This window comes from Bombus bifarius, unplaced genomic scaffold, assembly GCF_011952205.1.
Source record: "Bombus bifarius isolate JDL3187 unplaced genomic scaffold, Bbif_JDL3187 scf7180000009286_frag, whole genome shotgun sequence".
In the NCBI taxonomy this organism is placed as follows: domain Eukaryota; kingdom Metazoa; phylum Arthropoda; class Insecta; order Hymenoptera; family Apidae; genus Bombus; species Bombus bifarius.
The window spans coordinates 1-22207 of NW_022885018.1; the positions used below are offsets into that span (position 1 = coordinate 1).

The following is a 22207-nucleotide window of genomic DNA, read 5'->3' on the forward strand; positions in this document are numbered from 1 at the left end:
GTGGCATGAAACTTGTCAATGGCATGAAACTTGTCAGTGACATGAAATTGCCAGTGGCGTGAAACTTGCCAAATTCGTTGTAAATATAGTTATTAAACGTGTGCGTGTGATGTTAGATGTTAAGATATTACGAACGTATTGAGATTGGAGAGCTATTGAGAGAAACTAGGAGGAAGTATCGATTATTGCAGTGAAAGAGACAAGAATCGTCAAATTAAGCAATTAATTGACGCTTCATCGACGAAGTACCTTTGTTGCACACAAGATAATTTTCTTTAAAGTGTATCTTTTTTTAATTGGAATGACTGTATAAAAATGTGAAGAAATTTAAAGAATTAAGAACGCGGCATTTAAAGTACGTTGCGTTCACATATTGCGATGTAATTATTTCGCGTACTATAACGTCGGTAAAGTGTTGGAAATGAGAAACGATTCAAGTATCTTATGTAAATGTACAATTAAATTCAGTATTGGATATACGTATTAAAGGAAACGATATGTAAGGAAATAATATACCATAGTATTTATGCATCTTTCGCTTTAAAAATCGAAAAGAAAGAGCTATATCTTTTTCTTCTTGCTCTTTTTTTTCTTTTCTCGTTGAAGGAATACTCTAGTTGAATTGATTTAACTATGAAATACCATGAATAACAAAGGATTGCCACGAGACTCGAAACACAAAAAGAGAGCTGTCTTCGCGCATTGTCAAGCTTTCAACTTGTCTCCTTTATTACGAATCGCCTTTGTATCAATATAGGTGATTCATAAATCGCCGACACTTGAAATGAGAGTTTCGATCGACTTTTAAACCGAAGTGTATTTTGCGTTCGCTCGATCAACGTGGCTTTTTTCATCATCCATTTATGCATCAACACGTTGAATGCTTTGAAAACTCTGAGATCTCTGTTATTTAATTTAAATATATACATACATATATATATATTATTCTAATGAAACATCAAGATTGAAATTCTTTTATGATATTTTCTTTTTTATGATCTTTCAGTATTAATACGAGAAATATCTCTATTTATATCTCTATAAATATCTCTATATATTTAGATATAATAAGAATATTACTTCTAATAAGTATCCTTGAATCCGTAATTACTGATCATTCATAAAATGGAATGCATTAAAACAATTAATTGCTAAGCGTTCATTAGCTACCATCATACCCAATTGAGATTATAAAATGAAAGTTGTAGGATCTTTTTAAGCAGGAATTTTTTTTAATACAAAGGATATTAACATAATGTTCGACATTCTTCCGAAATTGTTCTGTTTAAATCCAGTGGAAAAAGCAGTAAATAATTTATAGAATTATATACAAATTTTAGAAGAAAAATTGATAGATAATGAGTTAATTTTGAAAATGCTCAGGTTTAAATGTTACTTGAAACAGATCGAAACTCCGTCACGTGTTCAATTAGAAATAGTAAAATTCTGATTCGTGAAGAGACGCGAATATTTCCAATCTCGTTCCTTTCGATCCTCCGACCTGTTCGTCTTAAGCGCACAATCTCCGTTATACCACCTTTAAACAATGATTCTAGCAACTAGAATCATTCGATCGTTAGAATCATTCGCGTACTTATGAGACTAGCCCCTGCTTTCAGTTACCGATTAAAAAGACATACTATTGTTCGTTGCAAATATCAGCTATCGTTCCTCAAAACCTGAGATTCTTTGAAATATTCCTACGCTAGAGATTCAACTGTACATAATTGTTCAAGGCTACAAGTTAGTTCGATCCTCGTGATGCAATGGATAATAATTCGATCGTCTGGAAAATAATTCTGGACGAGAGAATTCTCATTTAACCCTTGACGGTCGATGATTTTGTAAATCACGTACGATATCGTAATCAGGAATGAATTCTTTTATATTTTTAATCTTGAAATTACACAGGGCCAATACATATTAAGCTGAATCGCAAATAAATATTAAGGGAGTCTTAAGGAGTTATAATATCGACATTTCTTATCAATACGATACTGATATAATAATGTGATATAGTACAGAGTGTTTCGTAACTGATGATTCTTCGTATTTTCGAGAAAATAAATTTTGAATATGTTTCGTGAATGTCGTGTGAACACGAGTTGACAAAGCTTCAGAATTTCATTCTCTCGAACGTCGTACGAAAATCTCTCGTTCTATATTTTCAACAGATCCTTTCACATAGTATTATTCTGTACCACTGGTTATTAACCACATTAACTAACCACTGGTTATTAACCACATTAACTAACCACTGGTTATCACAGTATCAATTACCAGACACCCTGTATAATACAGAATATTACTTCAAATATCCGTATAATGAAGCATTTCATTTTCTATAATTAATTATAATTAAGTTCGGCTGTTAAGGGTTAATACATTGTAACATAAGTGATCGTTATCGTAGAACTCCTAATTATAGGATGGAGTTAGATTAGACGTATAATGATGAACGAGGATCATCGAGCATTAATGTATTTAATTATAGAGATATTTAGCAGTTTATTTTTGTTCGGGGGATTCGTCGATGTGTGTGCAAATAAAAAGTAGAATTGTTTCTTATATTAAGGTTTATGGAAGTTTTATTCGGCGAATCAATCTTATGGACGTGAGTGTATACGCGAATGTATACGTGAGTGATGATTATGAATACTATGAATAGGTTTCTTCAGATTGATTGCGTTGTTATTGGCACAACGACGAACACTGATCGTCATACGATGGCACGATTTGCTTACAATATTCTTTCCTTTCTTTTTTTCTTCTTCCTAAACCATAGAAACAGTCAATTAGAGTTATTTTTTTTTTAATGTACGCACAACTCGTTTTAGATAGATAAAAGTCCAGCAGTTGGTGCTGAAGAAATTATAACAATAATTTAAAAAGTCTTCAAGCTTGGATTTTATTAATATTGTACGTTATTTAAAATCGTACAAAAAAATATAACGAATAGATAAATAATCGTTAAAAATACGTGGATAATCGTTCAAAAGATATAAAACTGTTTCTTTTCACAAAGAAAAATTATCTAAACGTACTATTTTTTTAAATAAGATTTTGTCCAATATATTCCAGTAAAAAATGTTAAAAACATTAAAGGAATCAAAAATTTAAATCTCCCTAATTTATTATTTACCTAATTAATAAATTACGTAATTATTAATTTACGTAACATTTTCGATATTATTCTACGTAATATCTTTGAATATCAAATTAGCACCAACCGCTGAACGATTCGAACGTGCGTAACGCAAGTGAAAATTAGCATTAAAATTATAAAAGCTCTTAAAAGATAATAATAAAAATTATATAGGAACACGATTTCTAAGCTCGCTCTTTTTAGAATTAAGGCTTACAAATTCTTAAACGTAAACGATAAAAATAAAAATTAATGTAGGAGAATAGAAAAATAATATGTTCCGATTTTTTCTCATACAAAAATCGTCAGACTGATCCGCTTGTAATATTGTTACTTCTAAAAAAACACGAATCCTCCTTCGTGTTTTTTAATTGAATTAGTATTAAAAATCAGATAATTATCGTTCACAGGAGTGATAGTGTTGATGTCCATTGAAGTGTGTCTTATGGTAGCGAGGCAACGACCAGAAATGTTGGTCCCTTCCGAATTCTTCGCTTTGCTTGATAGTCTGAGGAAGATTCTGGCCGACAGTTTCCGGCAGGAACAAAACCAGTGCAGCGCCAAAAAAGGACACCGTGCTGATAATGAGCATTGGAAATCCCTCCCAAATTGCAGCCTAATGAACAAATATTAATTTATATGAGCAAAGGTTAAATACCATGAAAATCTGGTCAAAGTATTTCTCATTTAAAAAGTTTCATTAGAAAGTTTCAACCAATATAGTTTCATATCTTAAGTTATTCCATCATTTTTTATTTTAAATTTCAATTTTTTGATTAAAGATCAGTTAAAGAAAAGCGTTGGTTGCAACTTCCAAAACGGGCTTTCTAGAAAGTGAGAAATATTTTGATCAGATTTTTATAATATTTAATTTCTTCAGGAAACAACTTGTTTTAAGGTAAGAAAAAAACTATTTTACATTTTCATGAGAAAATTTACATGAGAACTTTTTCATAATTTCTAATAGCGCTTATTGTATCTTTTGGAATAAATTAAAGAGAAGTTGAACGTGGATGTACTTAGCGGTGTTTCAAAAATGTTGTAACAACAATAGTAGTATAAATATTTATTTACCGAGTCAGTGATATATGGCGCCAAAGAGTGTGCAACTATTCCGAAAATATGAATGAAAGATACGCCCTGCGATCTGACTGGCGTGGGCAGAAGTTCTGCTGCATACTGAAGACCAACATTGGCTGCCATGTTCAGACAGAATCGCGACAATATTGACATTACTAATTTCGCGAGCACTGGGGAATAAATTAAAAAATACAAAATTAATCCTGGATACACAATACTTGATTGTAAGTTTAATTAAAAATATAGTCCGATCGAAGCTTAATCAAAATCAAATTAAAATTTCACACAAACTTTAAACTTCTATAAATCTCCAAATTCTAGAAAACCAACATATAGAAAATTATTGCTTCTAAAATGTGCACACCTCTTTCAATTTCGCCACTAAATTAATTCCTAATAATTCCTAAATTCTAGTTCCATCAAAATAATTATTTTCCAAGATTAATACCTTCGAAGTTGCCAAAATTCTTTTACATTCATCATAAACTTAATTTCAGATTTTTCTCAATAATACGTCATTATAATCGTTTTAATTTTACTTTAATAAACAGATCGATATATTTACTGGAATGCAGCATAAGTTCAGCGATACTGAGTACACAGGTCATTGCCATCGTGAGAAATCCGCAGAGTCTACGACCCCATCGGTCGAGCAACAGGGCGAGTAATAACCCAGCTGGAAGTTCTGTGGCACAGGCGATCGAGAACGACACGAACACCGAGCTCTGGATAAGTTTTAATGAATACACGTGACCGTCGAACGAGATCAGGGTGAAACACCTACAAGATTGTATCGGTTATTTATGAAGGTTTTCTCGCAACATGAACTCGTATCTTATACTTGCCAGAATGCAACTAGAAGAATAGTGTTTCTCGCCAACCGTGGCGTTCTGAACAGATCGAGCAGCGTCGCTGATTCTTGAATTTTGTCCGGTGCCTCCATGTTACTCTGCAAGAATTTATTTCGAGAATAATTAACGAAAGATATAATACGAGTCGTGCCTTTAGCCCTTACACAGTTCAAAATTCATAACACACTGAAAAGAAATTTTATTTTCATTTTATTCGTCATTAATAGATAGCACGAACAGTGGCACTTTGCATTCTGTTTTATGGAATTAGTCGGCATGGCTTTTGATATCGAGATTTATTAATATAATGGGTGGTTGGTTGATTAAATACTTTTCTGATCCGAAATACAGTCGGGAACAAAACTAAGTGGATTAGTGGAGAAAATGTAAAAATTCATTTCAATCATTTGCTGAACTATCCGCATATTATTAGAAGGAAATATAATAAATAAAACTCAAGTATATGAGGCTGATACTAATTTGATTATACTTTCTTCACATCTATTTCCATTAACTATAGCAGCTTATTTTTATCCCCGATTGTACTTGTAAATTGTAAATATTTTATAATTTCTATATAAATTCCCAGATTTACTTCAAATTTTGTACGAGATCGATATAATACCACAATGGAATCGCGACAGTCAAGTTTCATTTCATATTTCATTTTTCATCGCGTTTCATTTTTAAAACCTGTCTATGCATGTTAAAATACATTCGCGAGTCTGTGTGTTTTCGACGTGAATCAAATATATCTGTCAGCACAGATTCAAGTACTGTACCGTATGATTTCGCGTAAGCTTTCTAGAATTCTATTTGATCGAACTTACGACGAATATATCGCAAATACGCGAGTCTGGATTTCTACGATTGATCCTAGCTATTCTCCGTAGTTTCTCAACAACCTTGTCCATCATCCCGTTGGAAACGTACCAACTTGAACAGAGCAAATACGAGTGATATGGATCGATAAGTAAATTTGCATAAATCTCAAAGCGCAAGTTGGGAATTCGAATAATCGAACGATTAGGAGTTTACTTACCGGGCGCTCTCGGGAAGAATCCACGGTGTGATAGCGACAGATAACAGCGGTATGGCAGTAACGTAAGTAAAATATCTCCAGTTCGCGATATAATAGGCTATCCATGGTAAAATTGTACTGGCCACTGCGAAGTATACGCCAAAGGCGATATTCACGACCAACGTTCGTTTCGAAACAGCCATATATTCGAGAACTGTGGGATAATTGATCGTCGATGACTCTCGGAATAACTGATTATTATATCAAGATACTTAACGACGATTATTCTTTATGTTGCAGTAATAGAACATGGAAGATTTATCGAGTGAAACCGGTTATTATTAATATGGAGCGATTGATGACGAGCCGAATGAACGATACCATCAACATAATTGTAGGATAATTGTAAGATTATAAATATAATTCCGATTTTAAATTAATCCGTTTACTCTGCAAACGTGAATGTTCCGAGTTTGAGCTGGTCCGTATAACAAAAAGCGCTACATAATGCACGTGTTTTGCTTCTAACGTATTTAAACGAATTACGTGTTGAAAATTTTGTGATAATTTTCATTTCGAACGAATATACAGAGTGGTTGGTAACTGGTGGTACAAGCGGAAAGGGGGTGATTCTACGCGAAAAAAGAAGTCGAAAATATAGAATAAAAATTTTTCGTTCGAGGCTTTGTTTTCGAGAAAATCGACTTTGAATTTTCGCTCGATACGCGTGCACTTTATCGCGTCTCGTTATAACGGATCTCACTGTAGATCGTTGTCTCGATGGAAGAATTAAAAAAAAAAATTTGTATTCTATATTTTCGACTTCTTTCCGCTTGTACCACCAGTTACCAACCACCTTGTATAACTCGATTTAAGAATATCAAGATATAACTATCCTCGACGACATGAAAATCGATGAAACGATCTTTAACAATAACAAAATCAATATATTCATCTCTGGTGGTGGCAAAAGCTGTTGAATCAAGAACTCGAACCGTATAGTTCAATCGAGTACAGCAACGTCAAAATTATCTTCGAGGAACAATTCATCAAAAATTTCTCACGCAACATCATCTTTCACGTAATAGAAACATTGACTTCATACTAACGTTATCTCTCGCGTGACTGAAACATTGGCTTATCGGTCGAACCTCTCGCACTTTCTACTTCGTAGAAGGCTTACCGATAATCAGAGGAATGTTGATACAGTTATCGAACGCCAGTCCAGTGAGAAACCTACAGACGGCGAATGACCAAAAACTATTTGCGCTGGCAGTGAAAATGGAGGCAAAAAGGGCGATACCATTGCAGAACATTAAAGCTGGGATACGACCCTTGTGATCGGCGATCCAACCGACTAGGAAACCACCGATGATGGATCCGCAGAAGAAGATGGCCTGCGCCGTTGATACGAGGTATTCTCGGTCGCATACCCAATCTAGCTAATCACCAAGGTTAAGAGTTAGTCAGCGAAAAACCAGATTCATATTTTTCAGAATATAATTTTAATCCTGCTGCGGTCTTCGAATTTTTATATCTCGATTCTGCTCGCAGTTCGATGAATGAAAGAGTTCTTTATGCTCTGAAAAAAACGTTCGCGTAAAATCGGAACGAGGAATTATCCGTACTAACAATTATCGTCTTATACTTTCTTTAAACTTAAGAAATTTACTATAACAAGATTAGATTAGATCGGAAATGACCCAAAGAACGCAGCAGAAGTGTAAGAATTTCGAAGCATGCGATTCAGACAACGATGTGAATACTTCACCTCAGTTCCTATACTAGGATATGGAATCTGCGTAAAATTATACTCCCATTGAGTACATTTTATCGTTTTGTTTGTTTGGAAGCCCGATGAGCTCAGGCTCTTATCGCTCTTCAACAGCTCTGTGAAGTTTACGTCCTTCCGTTGACATTGTTCGTAATAGGGATAAACGTTCGTCACTGGAATCGCTATCTTAATCCTAAACACCCCATACGATAGATGATTGATCATTTTAATTATTAAAATAAGAACCAAAGTCCAGACAGAGTAATCCAAAAATATCTTGTATCTTATCGTGAAATTTTTCTACAATATTTTCTAATAATTTTCGAAATGTTCGAAAATTCGAGAAATTCCAGAAATCGCGATCGTTTCTCGTTGCTCTTTGTTCAAAATATCGATCACGATTAATCAGGCACTACCAACCACATCCACTAATATCACTGTCAGATCGATTAACAGCAAGTTATGAAATTAGTAATTAAGGGCACCCTCGATCAAACCATTTTTCTCTCTCAACGTCACACTAAATCATGTCAAATGTATCTTTCCGTTCCAAATGTCGTCGACTAACTTCCAACGAACAAAATGTCTCAATACACTAAGTTCGATACCTTCGTGTTCTTTGTGGAGATAACCGAAGAATTTTTCCGTTATTGTAGCATTTTCGTTGCTGCTTCTTAATTTAAAAGTAAAGAAATAAAATTAGTTTGAAAAAGCAATTAAAGTAATTCACGTGGGTTTCTTTGAAGACGGCGGAAAATCGATGATAAAACGAAATAGAAATAGAAATAAAATAAAATAAAATCTGCGATTAAACGAATAATTAATACATGTTATTTTGAAAAGGAAATTGGCGATAAAATAGGCGAAAAACAGTTTCTATTAAAAAGGTTATACGAATAATCAACGCAGTTTGCTTCGAAGCAAAATTAGAATTGGCAATCGAGCGAATGATTGACGATTTATTTGGAAAAGTTAGCGGAATCAATGACTAAACAAGCGAGATTTCGTTAAATACACGATTTCCTTCGTAAAGAAAGAAAAAGTAGATTTGTTGATTACACGAATAATCGCTGCAGTTTATCTCAAAGAAGAAATAGCGCGGATGGTCAAACAGGCGAGAAACAAGGTTTCTCCGGGAAAAGAAAATAAAATAGCTGATCGAGTAAATAGTAAATACAATTTACCTTGAGAAAGAAGCAGACTCGAGCGATCAACACTGTTTCCCTCGAAGAAACGCTAAAATTAATGGTCAAACAATCAAAGTAAGTAATTTTTCTCGAGGATAAAGTAGGATCAGTAGTTAAATCAACAAGATTGGTACAGCTTCCCTTCAAGAGACACTATGATCAATATTTATACAGGCAGTCACGGAATCTCCCTTTCGACTGATCCAATCATTGAGTGAAACGATTGTATTCGATGAAATTTTCCTCGAAGATGAAGCAGAGTCGCAGATCCTTACGTAAACAACCGATCAAGTTTCCACGGCAATAAACCTAAATTCCCTGGCTAATTGAAAATATAAAGGAGACACGACCACATTTCCATTTAAAGAAATGCAATTGTTAGTTAAACAACGATAGGATTTTCTTATTCGAAAAGAGAGGAGAAAAACGTCCGATGTTCACGAAGTCTTGTACAAATATGATGAAATAAGCTTGCTTAGCGAAGACGAACACGATACTCGGTGACACGTGTTTGCCAATAAAAAAGGAGAGAATCGAAGAGAAACGGAACCAAAGGAAGAAACGTTGATTGACAGTGGAACCGGCGAAACTAGAAATAGTTTGGAAAACACGATTTCCCGATCGCGGACATCGAGGACCACGTGCTCGCGTCGCCATTGATCGAACTCCATTTAGGTTTGCGGCAAATCGTCGCAACAGCGACGTTGGTAGAACAGAGACACAGAGTTCTTCTGTCTCACAAAAAGCAAGGTGCATACATATGTATTTCCTTGTTTCTCCAAAGCATAGTGGCGCCACGCCGGAAACCGGTTGTCCGAAGCCAGCCATACTTTTCAATGGTGTTGAAATGAATTGTATTGTCGTCTTGTCGCGTACTAAAATTGCGATATATGGACGGTGTTAAAAATTGACGTTGAAACACAACTGATTTTTGCAATTTAAATAACGGATGTATTGAAACGAATTCAGTGGACTTTTCAGGTAAATTTGTCGTTTGTTTTACCGGGTTTGATCTTGGATCGACTCTAGTATATTTTTCATATTTAATTGAAATGGGGAATTGCGTTATGTTATTTGTTGATACTCTGTAGGTTAGAAATGTTAGCATCGTTATTTTAGAATTAATATTTACAAAAGGCATAAATGTAATTGAATTCTAAAGAGGATTAATTAAGAATGCTCAAGCTTTTTGTGAGATTGGTTTTTTCTTGCAAGCTACCTCTATAAATTAGACCTCTCCTGAAGGGACACGTAGTTTCGTCAACCGGTTTCTTCTAACAAGATTCGTAGAATTAGCTTTTTGCGAAGGGACTGATTTATGAATATTGTTTCTTCTGAAAAGACTGCTTTGTTACCATAAAAAATCAAGGACAGGTTTTCGTAGTTTATATTCACCGAAATATTCACACACACAATAATTTCGAACAGTACGATTAACAAATTACTAGATATGTCTGTACAAATTTCACCTTACGCTCGAAGATACAAGCAAAGCGAAAATTAAATTTCCAAAATCAAATATCAAGAACAGTAAATAACTATATGCAGAATATTCTTCTAGCGAAAGACAGACAGTCTCTACTCAGTATGTACATACGAAGAGAAAGATACACACTACATTCCAAACACATGTCCAAACACAGGAATGACCTCGTAACTTACATAACACCACAACTAAAGAAATTACACCATATAACATTGAATGTGACGGATGTAATATGGCACATCAATTATCGAACAAAAAGTTTCATAAAATTCAAATTAAAAGAAATATGGGATCGCGAAACACACAACGGGTGTGCATAAGTTATGTACGTAACTTCCAACTTACACACATGCAATAGGTTTAACCGTTACTGGCGTTGGTAATAACAGAAGCACAGTCATGGATCCGTTACCATGTCTAGCGTTGTTTCAACGAGTTTCATTCCCACTTGATTTAGTGTCGCTCCTAACCGCTGGTTCACGCAACAGAGAAGGATAAAATGAACCACGACAGATATACAATTACATACTTACGTACTATATGGTTCAAAGTCTATAAATAATATTGTAGACGGTATAATTAGAGGCCTTCTGTACTATTTCCGCACGCAGTAACGTCCTAAACGTATACACGGAAAACTTTAAATCGTGGCACAATTGAAGCCAGAAGAAATTTTAAAGTGAGCTAAAAAATGAAAAACAAGCCGAAGATTCAAGAATAACAGAATTACACTGGAAACTCTATTTGGGTGGGGGGGGGACGGGGAGGGTGCGTTTGAAAATCGATCGCGTATTACGCGGTAGGTAGTAGTTGACTGATATGATTGGAGTAATAAATGTCATTACGGATTATTTGATATCACTTTTGAATAAAACTTTTTGAATAAAATTCAATGTCAAGATTTATTCATTATCGATACTTATCTTGTTTACAGTAGATTGTAGAATCGAGATATTCTGTTCGTAATTTTTTATGAAAATGTTCTTCGCTTTGATGAAGAATTTTTATTTTTAAAATGATATAAATGTGATATCTCGACGATATAAACGATGCTTTTCTTTATCTGTATATAAACTAAGCAACTTCTAGTTTTATAGATTTTTACACAAAGTTCGTCAAAATCATACGTAAGAAATATTTTCTTTAGATCTTGTACCGATTTACTGAATTACATATAGTAAATTATGCTAATATTTAATAACTAAATATAACTAGATATAAGTAATTATATTAAATAACAAACGGGATCACAATATTGTTTATGGGTACAGAGACCTTAGAAAAATTATGATCGTAGTCACGTAATTACATTGGTTCCTCAAGAATCCTGTCTACCTTGATAGATCATTAAGCAACGTGACTGGAATCGCATTGCGTCGTCGAAGGAAAATTTTTTATCTTTACTTTGTTGTATGAAAATGCTTTCACTGACTGTGTAGAGGTCGGACTGAGGGAAATCTGTGTTCGCTTCTGGTTTCCATAACAGTAGAACGATGGATCTTGAACAATAGATACATTTCTGTTATGTATTATAAACACGTAACTAAAGAGAATTCCATAATATTACCCAAAAACAGTTCATTCAATTTTAATTTCTGACTAGAAGAGACGAGAAATTTGCTAATGGAAAATTTTCATTTTTAAAATGCTTTACATTTATTAATACTCTTTTTTCGAAAACGATACTTATCGTACCATCTAATACTCAAAGATCAAAGCCTATCACAGTTTTCTGTTCCATCTTTTTTAAATGCTTAAAATATTAAACCTAAATTTAATATTTTTTATCATTTTATTAACACGAAATCTGTTATTAATTATTTACTGTAATATTGTACAAATATTTCAGTCTTCATTTTGCCATACTAATACATAATGATCGTGATCTATCTTGATCATCTATCTTTTCCAAACTGATAATGTATTCCTTCATGGAATTTACCAGTTTCACTTCCTTATTGTTCATTTATCACCTAGTATCGGTAACAGATCATGTTATACGTGTTTCGTCGGCAAAACAAACAGAACTAAAGGATCTAAGAATCGCTCAGTAAGTAACAATGCGATTATGGCTGATTTCAGACAATCTGCGGCATTAAATTTTCTCACGTTGTCTCGTAACGATCGTGATTTTCCTTCTGATCCTTCAGATTAAACGTCCTTGAACATCGTTAACTAAATCATGAATTTATAACGAACCCCATTTTTCATTATTTTTTAACAAGATTCCAAAAGATATGAAAAGTAGACAAAACGGAGAGTTTATCTGAACATAATATTTATCGAATAAATCGAAATTTTATTACACGTATTTAAATATTTAAATAATCTATCATTCGAGTGTGTAATTTGTAATTATAAAATTTTATAATTCGTAAACTCGTAGAAGGCAATTAAAAACTCATGAATACACAAGTGTGTGTCACTTCATGTATGTACTTGTTGTATCGGGTATTTATGACATTCAAATAATAATATCTACATTTAGCTTTCGAAAATTAACTTGCTAATACGAAGCGTATTTACCTTCATATTTTATAATAAACTTAATTATTTCGTTAGCAATGAAACATGTGCGTCTCGCAGAAATGTAAAAAATCGTAGACAAATATAATGTTCCTAGTTTTACTTAACTTCTTAATTTTATTTACAATGATTATTGTAACGAAGTGTCTTCAAGTGGCAATAACTCAAATTTAATCCAATTTTTACGAACGCATAATCAAACTCGAATTTTATTCTTTAAGATATAGTTCATTCGAGTAACTCTGAAACGTAATTAATTAAAGCTTAGAAACGAAAGATTAAAAACATTTAATCCCCAATGGTGTATCTATTCCACTCTATATTAATATTAAAAAAACATACAAATCGGCGTCAAAAGATGTCAATATTTACAATCATAAAAATCGCCACGTTAAATCATCTTTTCATCTACTAATCCCACTCATAACAGCACACTCACCAAACAAACTATCAATGATCGCAAACGAGTCACAATGCCTTTCACATTTTACGTAAGCAAAAAAAGAATACAACGATCGTGATAGAAACTTTACAAGTGTCCCATTTACATATGTGCGTGTCTGTGTCAAGACTGCAATCAGTAAGATTAATCTCGTCTGTCGTCGACAGCATGCTTCTCCGCAACCTTACTAGTTGGCACCGAATAATGGTACAATCGTCTCGTAACATGTATGATCGATAACTCGTCACGCTAGAGGGGCATATTCATTACTCGTCGCTTCAGATTGCATCACGTTAATATTAATTAGCGACAGAAACTACGATAAAGGTCGCGAACTCTCGTATGTTGAACCTTAACATTGGGGCAGTGAACGATATTTATGGAATAGAGATGATATAGCACTGCACGTACGTAGCTGTGCGCATAGCATCGGATTCCATTGACTGTTAAGGGAATTAAAATGAGAAGAGAGAAGAATTTTCCATAACGATGCTACTAAACGGTATCGAGAAGAATCATTTCGTCGATGGTCTACAATAAAAGATTATAATACGTACTTGAGGCGGATAAGTCTCCTACGTGAAAATTACATTGAAGAAGAAGAAGAGAAAGAGAGCGATATAGAACCATGCGTTCCTTCAAGAAAAAAGAAGAAAAAAACCGACTAGATGAAGTAAGTAGTTCGCAAAAATATAACGTATCGTACCTTCGTGACTTTCCATACGAAAGTCGTATTCAGCTCTCCGCGGCTCACCGAATTAAAAAAAAAAATCGTGTTTGTAAGTGTGCTTTAGATACCGAAAAAAACAAGTTTTAAAAATCATGTGACAAGCGCATTTTTAAATCTGAGACGTTATCCTCTTTTGTTCTCCCGCCCCTGCCTTTTCTACGCCCGTCGAGATCGAATTCTCGCGATATTTTGCAATTCGTAGCTGCCTCTTTGGCACGAACAATTAATGTCACGTTTTTAGAGGATCAGACGCTGAAACTATTAAGAGCTGCTCGTCAGAATATTCCTTTTAATCTTTCACACGATGTAAACTTCCGTGGTAATCGACTTTGAAGTTTATTATCTCGTAATCTTTTCATCGAATTTTAATCCTTTTAGGCTTAAATCTGCCGAGTTTCTGAGCACTGCGTACACATGCAAGCAAAATTTCTCTGAGAAGCGGAAAACTTCGAAATTTTTGTATTTATCTATAACGGCATTGTTTTGCATTTGTATTTGTATTTATCTAAATTTCAAGAATGTCTGAAAGTTGCGAAAATTAAGACATCGATATTTTCTTGGTTGCTTGTGGTAGCTGGTATGGCAAAGTAAGTGTACGAAATTTCTGGGATCTATGGGAAAATTCTCGTTTAGCAGTTACGCGTAGGAAAACTTTCAGAAGCAATCGTAATTAATAAATTGACAGTGGAAAAAGTAATTGGCCGATCGCGAATGGTTTTTCCACGCTTATTATAGCTTTAAATCGCGTTACATCTACAATTAGTCTTGAATTGTACCTCCGTAAAAACAAAAACATGTTTCTCCACTGTAACAGCACGAACGACTCCCACGCATACGTCGAATACTCGCTGCGATTCGAATTCCAGGTATTTGTAGCTCGACGATATTTCTCGAAACACTCTGAAATTGGAATATTCTTCGCGCATTTCTAAGATTCTCCAAGAAGAGATTTCAAGCACTTCTAGGGAGAAATTTCTTGGAAGATTATCTCTGTACTCTTTATGAACATAACGTGAACTTGGCATTATAATATACAGCATGTTGAATGCTGAAATTATCGATTTTATATACAGATTGTTACGACCGTTCGCGGAGAGACGTTGTTGGAATAAACTGTGATTTATAACTTGTTATATCGGTGTCTTATTCAATTCAATAACGCACACAAATACAAAGGAAGGGTATTGCAGATTTATGGAGATTATGGAGAAAGATATTAAATTTGTCAATAAATGCTTTGTTACAGTTGGTACGACCGTTCGCGGAGAGATGCGGTCGCGAGGACGCGTCAGCGAGAGGCGTAAATTCTCGCGACGACTATGTTAATCGACGCCGCGAAATAGTCGTTCCCCTGTTTCGGTTAAGACAACAGAGGTGGTTTAATGAATGTAACACTGTATTAACAGGTTAACATAGAATGATATATTTTACAATAATATGATGAATATGTTACAGAAATTTGACTCGACTTTACGATATCTCTAGATAAATTCGTTTGCTCGTCAGATTTGTCGAAGTGTCACGTTTGACTCGTCAGAAGGAACTGATCCCCTTCGATTATTCCTTTGTCTCATTTGGAAGATGACCCCCACTATGCTCGGGTCACGCCACCGCTCGCGCCTATGATCACGTATGCCTCTTCTTGCGTGAAAAACGTAACGGTCAAAAATCGACGTTTCTAGAGCTCGCTGCTTGGCAACAACTATGCTCTCGTCGATACATTGTATATGATCCGACGGGCAGATAGGGCGGTCTGCCTGCGACACTGTAGGGCCGCGAGCGACGGTTAGAAAATACAGCCTGTGGTAAGCCTCGTGGCGTAACACAGATTTTACGTTAATTTTATTCGAAAGATTTAGGTCAAATTTTTCCTTCGAAGAAGATTTTTCTGTCTTCAAAAGCGATTTTCCATCATTAATCGAAATATCATTTTTGCAATGGCTTGCTAGTGGGATTACGTGTTAAAACGTTCAGCTTTAAAGAGGATTATGTCCATCTCGGCGAGACTAGGCTCTCTAAAAATTGATGAATCCTGTACAGACAATATCTATAGTAAGCAACGCGTCGTCAAAACTTCAAAATATTATTACCCCGCTTTTACGTCGCAGATGTCGACAAAAATATTAATGAGATTTCCTAAGATAATCTCATACTTATTTGTATCGTTAATTCAATCGACTAAGGAACAAGTGGTGAAGAACTATTAGCAGAATCCAGGGAAGGTTTTACTGGCAAGTTTTATTACAAAACATCTAAGAACGATTTACATCATAATAAAAATAATCGCGCTATCTCGTCGCGTGACATGCGCACGAGGTCTCTGCGATTGCTAATCGATCTACAAATACTTACACGTACATATGTACAAAACTCGTGGCCATACACCACGTTGTCCATATTATTTTCATCTCGTTAATATATTTTGTATATTTATGATGTTATTATTTTACTAGTATAACGATTATTGCACTATATTCTATAAGATGGAGCTTTTGTACGAACAATTTCAGGAACTTTTATAACAAAGGAAAGTACTAATTTTTAACATTAACTACCCACGACAATTTACGACAATTATTTTAACCTACGTTCTTACTCTAATTTTTATTCGCTCGCCTAATGATTGAATTTTTAATCAATCATTGTTGATGAAAAATTGCGATGATAATTGCATTGCGGATCTCTATGCAAATGCATATTTTCGTGGATACAATAATACAATTGAAAGATTTGATACAATCGAAAGGACTTGGGCAAAAGTATGTTTCTATCCATTAAATATCATCGATAGTGCTGTACATTTGGATATTTTACAAAATTTTGCGTCATACGCATTCTATAAATTTTCGTATCTTCGAATCACCCATAATTGCATAAAAATCCGCTGTTTTGTGATAATGAATATTAATGACGGTGGAATTTAAGATTACTGGATTCAGTAACTTGTCTTACTCTAATACATGTATTGCACGTTTTTGGAAGACTAAAGATTCTTTGCTCGAGATCAACGCGACAAATATTGTACTTCGTGGTGAACGTTTCGCTACAGCCTTTCGACCTCTGTGATCGAGTTTTCGCTTTTCCTCGATTTTATACTCGATCTCCGTAGCACGCTACTCCTTAAAGGTTCACCGCGAAGCGACGCTCTCATCGAATTCCTCGCACTGCATCTAGAAAATGATCGGAACATGGCGACCGGTGGTGTCTCCTCGTCCTCGCGTTTCCTGTCAAAACATTGTGTTACGACCGTTCGCGGAGAGACGCGGCCGCTAGGAGAACGCGTCAGCCAGAGTCGTAAATTCTCGCTACGATCATGTTAATCGACGCCGCGAAATAGTCGTTCCCCTGTTTCGTTTAGGATAACAGAGGTGGTTTAATGAATGTAACACTGTATTAACAGGTTAACATAGAACAATATATTTTACAATAATCTGATGAAGATGTTACAGAAATTTGACTCGACTTTGATCTCTAGATAAATTCGTTTGCTATGTTCGGTGTGTCACGTTTGACTCGTCAGAAGGAACTGCCCGCCCTTCGATTATTTTCGTCTTTTCTGGAAGGCGACCCCCACTACTTTCGGATCACGCCACATTCTTTTACGCGAGGTAAAATAACGGCCACGAGTCGACGTTTCTGGAGGTCGCCCTGCTTAATGAACCATGCGCTTGCCACTACAATGTTTGTTTGCCGGGCAGCCGCGACGATCCGTCTGCGATGTTGTAGGACCGCGAGCGACGGTTAGAAAATACAGCCTGTTGTACGCCTCGTGGCGTAACACATTGCGTTTAAAAATATTGAATCCAATCGCTTAAAGATTTGAATAACTTCCCAACTCGATCCTTCTCTTCTGTTCAAAAGATTTAAAAAGCATTTGAAGAAAGAAGATAGTCCAGTTTTCTTTTGAGAGATTTAACAGATTTTAAGAAGAAAGTAATACGAAAGCATACGAAGATGTAGATCTAATAGAATGCTTGAGAATCTTGAACTTGGAGCTTGAAGATCTGTGAATATCTTTGAAAAAAGGAGACCGAAAGTTCCTTTATGTGATTTTACCTTCCGATACAAGGTACATCCCACATCTTCTGATCTTTTCCAAAATCCTCGCCGTCCTGCAGCGTCTGCGGAAGATCCTTATTCAATGTTTCCGGCAAAAAGAGAGTCAGAAGACCGCCCATAATTCCGAGTGTGCCCAGCACAAGAAGAGGTAGGAACGAGGACACAACATTGAGATAGACTACGAAGGGTGCGAGGATACTAGCAACGTATCCCATTATATGTATCAAAGCTACACCCTGAGCTCTAACCACAGTTGGTTATACTTCAGCCGCATATTGGAGACCGATATTGTATGAAATGTTTATCCAAAATCTACCGAGAATTGCCAGAGAAGCTGTATATATACCTGAAAAAAAATTTTAGCATTAGTTTTTAATTCTAATTTTTTATGAAATAATTTTAGAAAATTTTAAGGAATAAAAAGGGAAGAAATTATTTTATCTGTCTGTAATTTGTCTGGTTGTCTGCAATAGTTGATACAAGCATTTGCTAAGCTTAATATAAGCGTGCTTAGCTCTAAGCTAAGCACAAGCAATAAGCTTCTTATCTATAAAACGTTAATCTAGCCAATTTGAATCTAAGGGATTGTATTATGGATTACGGCTACTGAAAGCCATATAGCACTGCTGGAGCGCTGAAGCCCATCATTTTGAGGACTATTGCCAACGCCCTTTGATATATGCGGAAATACGAAGCGATCTTATGATCAAAGCAGTAGAAGGGGAAATAAAATATCTTTACAACGGATACATGATAGGGCTTGGAAACTATTCTAGCAATGTAGCAAATAATCTACAAGCATTTGCATGTTATAAATATTCCAAAATATACATTTTCTTCCTTTCAAAAAGCACAATGTTATACGAATGAAAAATATTCGTCTGATTAAGTCAAAATTATCGACTTAGGTTATTTAGAAGATTGATCAGTAATATAGAAGGGTGAATATATAAAAACGAAATGTACGAACTATTGGAAACGGCAGAAGCCCAGATGCTGAAGATACCAGAAATGACGAGGGAACCACACGCCAGCCATCTTCTGCCCCATCGATCAAGAACGAGCGTGAGGAACGTGTCAGCAGGCAGCTCGGTTGCTGCAGCAATCGTGAACGTAACAAACACGTCCAGGCCTAAATTATCGACGTTTCGTACGTGACCATCGAACACCAAAGAAATCGCCATCCTATATTTCGTAAAACAATTTCATATGATAAAGAAAAGCACGCTATCATATTTCATGTGAGAAGCAAATTCCTTGCTTCAGAAATGAAGTATTTTTAGACAAAAGATATAAAACTGTTCGTGAGATTTTTACAAGATACAATTCCGATTTTACGTCAATCTATTTGATATCTGTTTAATAGCGATACGAACCAAATAACAATAAATAGAATCGTGATATTCCGTAGTCGTGGCGTTCTAAATAGATCCAACACGGAGTACGTTTTGTCTGCTTCCTCCTCTTTGCAGATTCTGGCACAGGTTTCCTGTTATTAGCAAATTTTTAACTAGTTAATGTCGTTTGTCTGTTTTTCTTACAAATTTATGTGAATCTGTTATGTGTACAAAGATTACGATAAAATCCGGAAGAAAGTTTATGTTATATTTGTATGAGACGATCCTTTCGAAATAGTTTACTTGGACGTTCGCAAATTTTTTCATTTTACTTTATAAAACATCAAACCTCTGAAAGTCGATTATCTCCTTATATCGTACATTAATGTTAATATTGCCATGATCTATTCATAGACTGAGCAGTTTCCAAATGTTTAATCTATTTGTATAAAAATTTTCAAAGATAAAAACAATATACAAATTCAATAAATAACATTACAGAAATAGACAATAACAGACAATAACAGAAATTGACAGCAATTTATCGCTGGCAATTTAGGTGATGAATAAGATATAAAATTACTAGGTTGTAAACAAATTTTCATTACGTAAAAGACCCAATTAGACTTCTATTCAAAGAAAATGATTATATGATATGCTTAAAGGCATATAAATTGGTATTTATAGAACGCACATAAAGCAGGAAAGATCATAAAAGTAGAAAATACGGAAAAGATTGCGGTAATCGGTTTATTTACCCGGAATCGTCTATAGATGTCATCGGGCACCTTGGTGCCGTTGATTCGCTCGAATTTACCAAGGATTTTAATGGCCCTGTCTATCTGACCTTGACTGACCAGCCATCGAGCGCTTTCCGGTATCAACCATGGCGTACCTACGGCTAGAACAAAAGGAACTGAGGTGACAATACAGGTCATCCTCCAGTCGGCCAAATAATAGGCGATTCAGGGTAGAATGCAAGTTGCAAATGTGAAGAATATTGCGATCGACATATTCGCCACGAATGTCATCCACTTTGGTCCAACGTATTCTAATACAGGAATAAAAAACATAATATTTAGAAGAATCATCTGTGAAAGAAATATTCTGTGAATAAAGAATGGAACAATATATTAGGTTGTCGCAGAAATTTCTTTCGTCTCGTAAGGAGATAATAGACGCATACTATTTTTTGTTTTATATTATTTTATTGAATTATATTCATTGGGACAAAATAGATCATACGTAATTCAATAAAATAATATAAAACGAAAGAAACTTTTGGGGCAACTTAACGCAATATGAAGAAGAAAAATTTGAGTTACAAATATATAAAAAGTAGATATACAATATATAGATTAATTTAACAAACGTGTTTAGTTCTACGATTAAATCGTGTTTAGATCTAATAACAAGGACTTTAATAATTTCCCGATGATTGTTCAAGCCCATTTAAATTTCCGTAAGTGTTTCGATACTTATCGACAAGAATACGTTTCTATTTACGAATTATACAGGGTGGTTGGTAACTGGTGGTACACGCGGAAAGGGGATGATTCTACGTGAAAAAAGAAGTCGAAAATATAGAATAAAAATTTTTCGTTTGAGGCTTTGTTTTCGAGAAAATCGACTTTGAATTTTCGCTCGGTACGCGTGCACTTTATCACGTCTCGTTATAACGGATCTCACTGTAGATCGTTGTCTCAATTGACGTTATTTTTAAAATTTTTTAAATTTTTAAATTTTTAAATTTTTAAATTTTTAAATTTTTAAATTTTTAAATTTTTAAATTTTTAAATTTTTAAATTTTTAAATTTTTATTCTATATTTTCGACTTCTTTTTTCGCGTAGAATCACCCCCTTTCCGCTTGTACCACCAATTACCAATCACCCTGTATTTCTTAAAGATACAAAAGGTAGAATCACGCGTAACTAGCAATATCATAAATTAACTGTGAATAAACGGATCGTTAGAGTCAAAGGATCATTTACATAATTCAAACACGAGCGTGTGTTACCTTGTTAAGCTATTTATGGTAGATATTGAAAGATCGATAAGCCTGAGATACATATTTATGTCGAAACGAACATTCTCTACGGAAAGTCGAGTCTAATTCGATGAAAACAATTGACTTCCTGAACGAACATATCGATATATATCCACAGTGCAATGACAAGTAAATATTACTCTATTTTCGTACAAGAAAACAGATTAAAACGATGAGAAGTTATCTTGAACAATTGAACTGACCTTCGCGATGAATGAATCTCGCAATTTCACGAATACGTAGACGAAATTAATGTCTGGTGCGTATACGTCCAATAAATTAGAAACGCAAGGTTGTAACTCTTTAATCGTATAACAGGACAAGATGCGATAAACACGTGGAAATATATCATAGTGAACAACGTCTATTTGTAGTTGCCGTAAAATAGGGAGTAATTGCTCTTAATGAAGCAACCGTGTTAGCCATTTAATAGTGGCTTGCTTCTAATCCGGAATCACCTTCAATTAGTTGTAACTAGTGGCTTCCTGATAATTACCGCTCAGTGGTTGTTTCTTTTTTTT

At 34.8% G+C, this 22207-nt stretch overlaps 2 protein-coding genes and 1 long non-coding RNA gene across 4 annotated transcripts; 1 reads left to right on the forward strand and 2 right to left on the reverse strand.

The window, feature by feature from the left end:
• Positions 1–3133: 3133 nt before the first annotated feature.
• Positions 3134–9521, reverse strand: LOC117214988 (organic cation transporter protein-like). 2 transcript variants are annotated; one of them, XM_033461364.1, is made up of 9 exons: positions 9056–9521; positions 7869–8544; positions 7281–7539; positions 6119–6311; positions 5907–6012; positions 5071–5174; positions 4791–5005; positions 4220–4395; positions 3543–3761 (listed from the first exon to the last, which is right to left on the reverse strand). In XM_033461364.1, the coding sequence occupies exons 2-9, from the start codon at positions 8094–8096 to the stop codon at positions 3543–3545; spliced, it is 1500 nt and encodes a 499-aa protein (XP_033317255.1). In that variant the 5' UTR covers positions 8097–8544; positions 9056–9521. The 2 variants fall into 2 exon arrangements, with proteins under 2 accessions (XP_033317256.1, XP_033317255.1); XM_033461365.1 differs by lacking the exon at positions 9056–9521 and having other exon boundaries at positions 3134–3761; positions 7869–8875.
• LOC117214990 lies at positions 6304–7482 on the forward strand. The gene is made up of 2 exons (XR_004489000.1): positions 6304–6502; positions 7307–7482. It is a non-coding gene; the product is annotated as an uncharacterized LOC117214990 (long non-coding RNA).
• Positions 9522–16458: 6937 nt separating the features above from the next.
• Positions 16459–20690, reverse strand: LOC117214989 (organic cation transporter protein-like). The gene is made up of 5 exons (XM_033461366.1): positions 20397–20690; positions 19678–19790; positions 19272–19486; positions 18299–18647; positions 16459–17466 (listed from the first exon to the last, which is right to left on the reverse strand). Exons 1-4 carry the CDS (start codon positions 20574–20576, stop codon positions 18559–18561), a joined length of 597 nt encoding a protein of 198 aa, XP_033317257.1. The 5' UTR covers positions 20577–20690; the 3' UTR covers positions 16459–17466; positions 18299–18558.
• Between the last annotated feature and the right edge of the window lie 1517 nt (positions 20691–22207).

Coding starts and splice junctions, on each gene's coding strand:
- LOC117214988 (XM_033461365.1), bottom strand. CDS start 8,096: ATGATCAATCATCTATCGTATGGGGTGTTTAGGATTAAGATAGCGATT. Junction 7,540..7,868: donor ATCCTAGTATAGGAACTGAG/GTGAAGTATTCA, acceptor CTTGGTGATTAG/CTAGATTGGGTATGCGACCG. Junction 3,762..4,219: donor CGCCATATATCACTGACTCG/GTAAATAAATAT, acceptor TTTGTTCATTAG/GCTGCAATTTGGGAGGGATT.
- LOC117214989 (XM_033461366.1), bottom strand. CDS start 20,576: ATGACCTGTATTGTCACCTCAGTTCCTTTTGTTCTAGCCGTAGGTACG. Junction 19,791..20,396: donor ACATCTATAGACGATTCCGG/GTAAATAAACCG, acceptor TGCTAATAACAG/GAAACCTGTGCCAGAATCTG. Junction 19,487..19,677: donor ATTCTATTTATTGTTATTTG/GTTCGTATCGCT, acceptor TACGAAATATAG/GATGGCGATTTCTTTGGTGT.